This window comes from Malania oleifera, chromosome 2 (assembly GCF_029873635.1).
Source record: "Malania oleifera isolate guangnan ecotype guangnan chromosome 2, ASM2987363v1, whole genome shotgun sequence".
In the NCBI taxonomy this organism is placed as follows: domain Eukaryota; kingdom Viridiplantae; phylum Streptophyta; class Magnoliopsida; order Santalales; family Ximeniaceae; genus Malania; species Malania oleifera.
Genome location: NC_080418.1, coordinates 116,833,212 through 116,839,211, shown reverse-complemented (window position 1 = coordinate 116,839,211; position 6,000 = coordinate 116,833,212). Strand labels below are relative to the sequence as shown.

At 34.8% G+C, this 6,000-nt stretch overlaps 1 protein-coding gene across 1 annotated transcript in view; it reads left to right on the top strand.

The window, feature by feature from the left end:
- Positions 1–325: 325 nt before the first annotated feature.
- LOC131149771 (zinc finger CCCH domain-containing protein 13) overlaps positions 326–6,000 on the top strand; it is a 40,626-nt gene continuing 34,951 nt past the window's right edge. Inside the window, exons 1-4 of the mRNA XM_058100513.1 lie at positions 326–500; positions 601–869; positions 3,056–3,166; positions 4,984–5,017. Coding sequence (XP_057956496.1) covers positions 740–869; positions 3,056–3,166; positions 4,984–5,017 — 275 coding nt within the window. The 5' untranslated portion in view covers positions 326–500; positions 601–739. The remainder of the gene's footprint in view (positions 501–600; positions 870–3,055; positions 3,167–4,983; positions 5,018–6,000) is intronic.

Below are 6,000 nucleotides of genomic sequence, written 5' to 3'. Positions count from 1 at the left end.
GAATTTCGTGCTGATAACGTATTATAAAAATGTAAAAAATAAATAGAAAATAAACAGAAACGAAATAGAAATTTTACGTGGTATCAAAATTTCCCTACACGGGAAGAAATACAATAGGATATTAAATCGATCTTATACAAGATATTTCTATCTCCTCTTTATCTTTTCTCTTATCCTCACTATAAGTCTAAGCATCAAATGTGTCTCAAATGAGAAAGGGAGTGTGCCCTTTTATACGACAATATGAATTGTTAAGTAGGAGAAAAATGTGAAAGATGGGGTGACATATATTTTATAAGTATAAATATATGAGCCTAATTTTGTCAATTTGATGAACATTTTCTAGCAAGTTCTCTTGTAAAATTTAGCTGGGGAAGGTCACCTGGTCATCTCCCCGTCTTCACGTTCCTTGCCACGTTCTCTAGGGTTAAAATCCCAAGTATCCCAATTTCTTATCTTCTCTGGTTCGCGTAATCAACAGGACTCTTTCTTCGTAACAGGTACCTTTTTCCATAAGAAATGATTTTCTTTTCAATGTTTTTGTATTCTCGTTTTGATGTCTGATTCAATTTTCTGCAATTTCTTGAATCAAACTCACAGCCGGGGGCAATTGTTGAGTTGCGGGAATTAATAGTATATTTTTGGAGTTTAGCACTCCTCACAACTTTCCCAAATTTATGAAACGGCGATAGATTCTTACTTGCATTCAGTTCCACTCCTTGGTTGACATATATCGGCCATGGTTGAACGAAAACTATATAAGACGAAGCTCTGCGTACTGTACAAGAGGGGTCACTGTCCACGGCAGAGCTGCTCATTTGCGCACGGTGATGCGGAGCTTAGGCGATTCCACAATTCATCATTTAGTGGTAAATTTTCTCATTATGCTTCCTGCTAATAATTGTAGGCTAAATAGGAGTTGGAGTCGCACAGGTTCACGATTCTTGTTAAAAGGTGTTTTAAATTTTGGGAATCAATGGAATTGATTATACTGGAACCAAACGGGGGGTAATTGCGTGAGATATGCACTGCTCTGTCAAATTCACCAAGTAGGTGTGAGGATTATATATGAAATATCAAATTGGTATTATTGCTTCAGTCAAATTTGTGGATATATGCTATTTTTTTTAATAATAAATTAATAATGATATTTTATTGTGCATTTTTTGTTTTTGTTTTGTTTTGTTTTATTTTGTTTTTTGTTTTCCCTGTGTTTGTGTTTCAGAATAGTGCATGGTTTAGAAATTATTAGTACTAGGAAATTTTGGAATTTTTTTTAATGCAGCTTCTTATTATTAAACTGAATTTTTGTGTTCTTGCAAAACCAGTCCTCATCCTGTTTTGTTTACATTCTGATACATGGTTGTTGAAATTTGATAGAAAATAATGCAGTTTGCATCAGCACACATATGGATATGAGACAAATCCTTTTATGCACCCTTTCTTTCTTAATTGTTGTTGCTTGTTAGTAAATGACGAGTCTAAAATTTTTGCAGATTCTATATTGGGTGGACTTTATCTTCAAATTAGACCAATTACTCCATTCCTAGTGCTGATGCACTTTATTGTACTAGTTTTGGAGTTGAGATGTTGTGAAAATCAACCCTAGTACAAGTGATCACTATGTAATCACCAGGGTTTCCAACTGCAAAACAAGAAATGTTATTTATTACTTTGCTTTAAAAAAATGCATTCCTTTTTCTTTGTTGCTTGCATATGATTTTTGTTATTCACATTATTATTTTCATATTTTATGCGTTGTATCATAAGATCATCTTTTTATGTTCCTGTTATGTTGTTTTTCTGTCCAAAAAAAAAAAAAAAAAGGAAACGTTGGAAGCTGAGTGCAGAAAATGATAGTTTAATGTTAATTACTGTTGGTTGTGAAACTTTGGATGACATGCTGAAGATTGAATGGAAAATCTACTGAAAGTAGGATATTTCAATCACAAAAACTATAAACCATGAAATGTAATTTCTTTTATCATGCAATACATATTTTCTTTAATACTATTTTATCGGTTAACATTGATCTTGAACATTTTTCTGCACTTATATATTTCATTCTTTGCTATTTTTTTCCAGATTTGTTGCCTTTTGTGTTCTATTACTAATATTACTTCCGGAAATTATGATTGGTTTTCTACACTTGCCTGAAATTATGATGGGTTTGGGTATAACTTAGTCATGTAGGTATTGTCTTTGTAATTGATTCTTCACGTCATGAGTCAGAGCTGAGGGCTGTCTACCAGCATGATGAATTGTGGAACATATTTGAGGAAATTTCAATTCATGGAGGCAGTGGTTGGAAGTTGTCACATTATATCAGCAGGGTAGCTGTTTCCTTGACCAGTAGAAAGTTTGTGACTGATGGGATTAGTATCTTTTTTATCAGGATGGACTATGCTGCTTGGTTCCCTGGCTAATCCTTCCCAAATTTTGATATAGCATCTACGAAATGGAAAAGTTTTGCATGAGGAATCAGAATTAGGTTTTTATGGAACATATTTTCTTCCTAAATATTTAGAGCACAAGCAGTTTCTATGGGACATCCAAACGTTGTTCTAGTGAGTTCTGCAGGTTGTAATGGTGGAGCATATGGTATTCACTTTGTCTGTGATATCTTCTTAAAGAAATTGCAAATGGATTTCGTGGATGAGGAAAAGTTGCAAAATTTGTGGGAAGTATGGTCAGAGGTGACCAAATTTGTTGCAATAATGATTGCATTATATTTCTTTTTGCTCAAGAGGATGGGTGTCAACTATATTATATTGGTTTCTTCTTTGATCTTCGAAGGTTTTCATCTATGGTAGCTCAAAATATCGCCATTTCCCTATCTATTCTTTATACGAGGGTGCTAATTTTTATGGTCCCTTTCGGACTGGCAAGGAGACATCATTACTGTTCATTATAGTGTTACTGATGTTGTTCCATGTAATGGTAAGCTTAGCCTTATTATCATTTATGGGCCCTCTGCCTGTATTCAAGCTTGAAATATGACTCGTCTTGATTAAGTTCTTCTCTACTAGAAATTCTTATCTTTTCCTCATTTCAGGCAGGCGGGATTATCGAGTTAATGACTTGAGAGATAAGCTTGACAGAAGGCATTCTCCACGAAGAAGGTATTCCCCAAGGAGAGATACCAGAGGCAGACATGCATTTCATGGTCAGAAACAACATCCTTATATAATCCCCCTCTTCCCTCCTTTTCTATTGCCATTGCCAAAATATTTTCAAGTTCTTATTTCATTCTCGAAAAATTATACTTACTCCCTAATATTTGAGCTTTGTGTTTATTGAATCCCTTGTATTCCAATTTGGACACACATGAACCCTTGATGTTCCAACATTATGGCATGTTGTTCAAATGTCTCATGAAATCATCAAATTGCCAATGGTGTTAGTGCATCTGGGCTTTTATGGCCTATGTGTCACAATGTTGTAGACTTTAGGGGTTAATATGCCCAAATGGAAACTTTATGGACCTAATTGTCACAACCTCAAAAATTAGGGACTAACAGTGTAGTATAAATTATTATTATTATATCACGAAAGAGAGGATTTTTTGGTAGGGGGGGAAACTCAGGATGAAGCAACTAAGTTGCCGACAACCTCTATGGTGACCCGTAAAATGAACCACCATTTTTTTGATGACCTATGAGCCGAACCTGACACATTCCTCCTCCTCATCAATAAGGCCATGATCTATGGCCATTTTCTTCTAGCAACTCATGAGTTGAACTACAAACTCCACTGGTGCAGTCCTGCAAGATTGCAACTCAATCTCTGACAGCCCATGTCATTAAGGAGGTGGGGATGGTGGAGAAGAAGTAAGGGCCCATGGAATTGTAAAATGCCTAAAAACATGATTTTATAATTATATAATTTTCTTCTTTATTCAAACTTCACAAATTGACATTTTTAAAAATTTAAAATATTTTAAAATAACAAAATTCCCTTTACATAATGTATTTCGTGATGTAGAATTTAAAATTTTAATTTTGAATATATAAAACTATTAAAATGACAAATTTGTCCTCACATGCTAATATTTTCTTCATTTAACACACACACACACACACACACAGAGTTTGACCACATAAATCCCCCTTTGAAAAAATTACAAAATCAATTATTTTTTTTAAAAATTTTTCAGAATTTTTATTTTAAAAATTTTATTTGCAAAGTTTAAATTAAAAAAATTTATGGCAGTTGATGGGTTGTTAGAGAATGGGTTGCAACCTTGTGCTGCTGGATTGATGGGAGATGGTGGTTTAGCTCTGGGCTCACTGAACAAAATGGCTGCAAGATTGCCAGTTTATCAATGGAGAGGTGGCATTTGCATGGTTCAGCTTGTGGGTTCAGCTCATAAGTCACTGGGGAGGTTGTTGGCAATTCTGTTGCTGTAGCTTTATTCCTCCCCTTAATCTGAGTTTTTTTCCCCTACTTAGAGATTGCTTGCTGTCTATTGAAGGTGTATAATAATAATAATAATAATAATAATAATAAACTGGGCTCTTAGTTCCTGGCGTTTGGGGGTTGTGTCAAACTGGGCTCTAATGTTTTAATTTGCATTCATTAACACACTCTGGTATATTAGCCCTATAAAAGTTCACCCTAGCTGATTCCATTTGCAGATTGGTGGCTCTATTAGGATTGGGCCAATGTGTCATAATGTTTGAAAACTAGGGGTTGGTGTGGTTAAATTGAAACTTTTGGACCAAATTAACACAGCCCCAAGCATTATGTATTATAAATTTAATTTTCACTTTTCTTTTTTTTTGCACAATATAAAGGTTATGGTGCTTGGCGTTTAATTTCCTTCACTCCTTTTTACCTTTTTAGGTAACTTGGTGAATAGTGATTGCTACAAAAGACCAATTAATAATTCCTAGAATCCATGTAACATTTTGTATTCTTGTTGTGCATCTTATAACTCCCTAACTATTTTCTTGGTTTTTATATTGGAAAAATAATTTGCAGGATACAGTCCTTCTAGATCCCTTGGGAAAAAGAGGTAATCCGCATGAACTTTCCCATCATTTTTAATATTGCTGGTATCAATTTACCTTCAACTTCATTAGTCATTTATTGGCTTGGTTTTATTATTGTATTATTTAAATAGTTGGCGTGTTTTTTAAAGTATACCTTCCATGAATCTGCATTCTCCTTGTCCGTCCTTTGGTATTTGTCTTTCTCAAAATTTTTGCGAGCTTGAGTTGAGATTTCCAAATGATTTGTTCTCTTTATGTGATGCCCAACAGTAGCTTTTTGCTAAGTAGGACAGCTTATGGATGTGTTTAACGATTTATAGGCTATAGCACCATCTGGTTGCAAATAGTTACTGTGAATGCTTGTCACACTTGTGAAGGATCTTCATGTTAATATAGGATTTTTATGGAACTGGTGAGTTTTGCGCCGCTTCTTGTGTTCTATCCTCATTTTCTTTTATGCTTCTAGGACGATACTTTGCCCTCCTTGTATCTCTTCCCCTTTCTTAATAGGCCTTCTTCGTCTATCAGATAAAGTGGTCCGTCTGTGTGGTAGTGGGGTTTTCTTTTTAATCTTTTCTCCATGCATCTCTCTTTTGCTCTCTCTCACCCCCACTCTTTAAAGGTATTCACATGAAACTTTGCCTTCCATGTTGATGTAGGATTTTTATGGAACTGGTGAGTTTTGTGCGGCTTCTTGTGTCCTATCCTTATTTTCTTTTATGCTTCTAGGACAATACTTTGCCCTCCTTGTATCTCTTCCCTTTTCTTAATAGGTCTTCTTTGTATGTCAAATAAAGTGGTCCGTCTGTGTGGTTGTGGGGTTTTCTTTTTGTTCTTTTCTCCATGCATCTCTCTCTTGCTCTCTCTCACCCCCACTCTTTAAAGGTTTCACACGAAAATTTGTCCTCCTTGTATCTCCTCTCTTTTCTTAATAGTTATTCTTCATTTATCAAATAAAGTGGTCTATTTGTTTTTCTGTGGAATTTAATTTTTGTTCTTTTCTCCA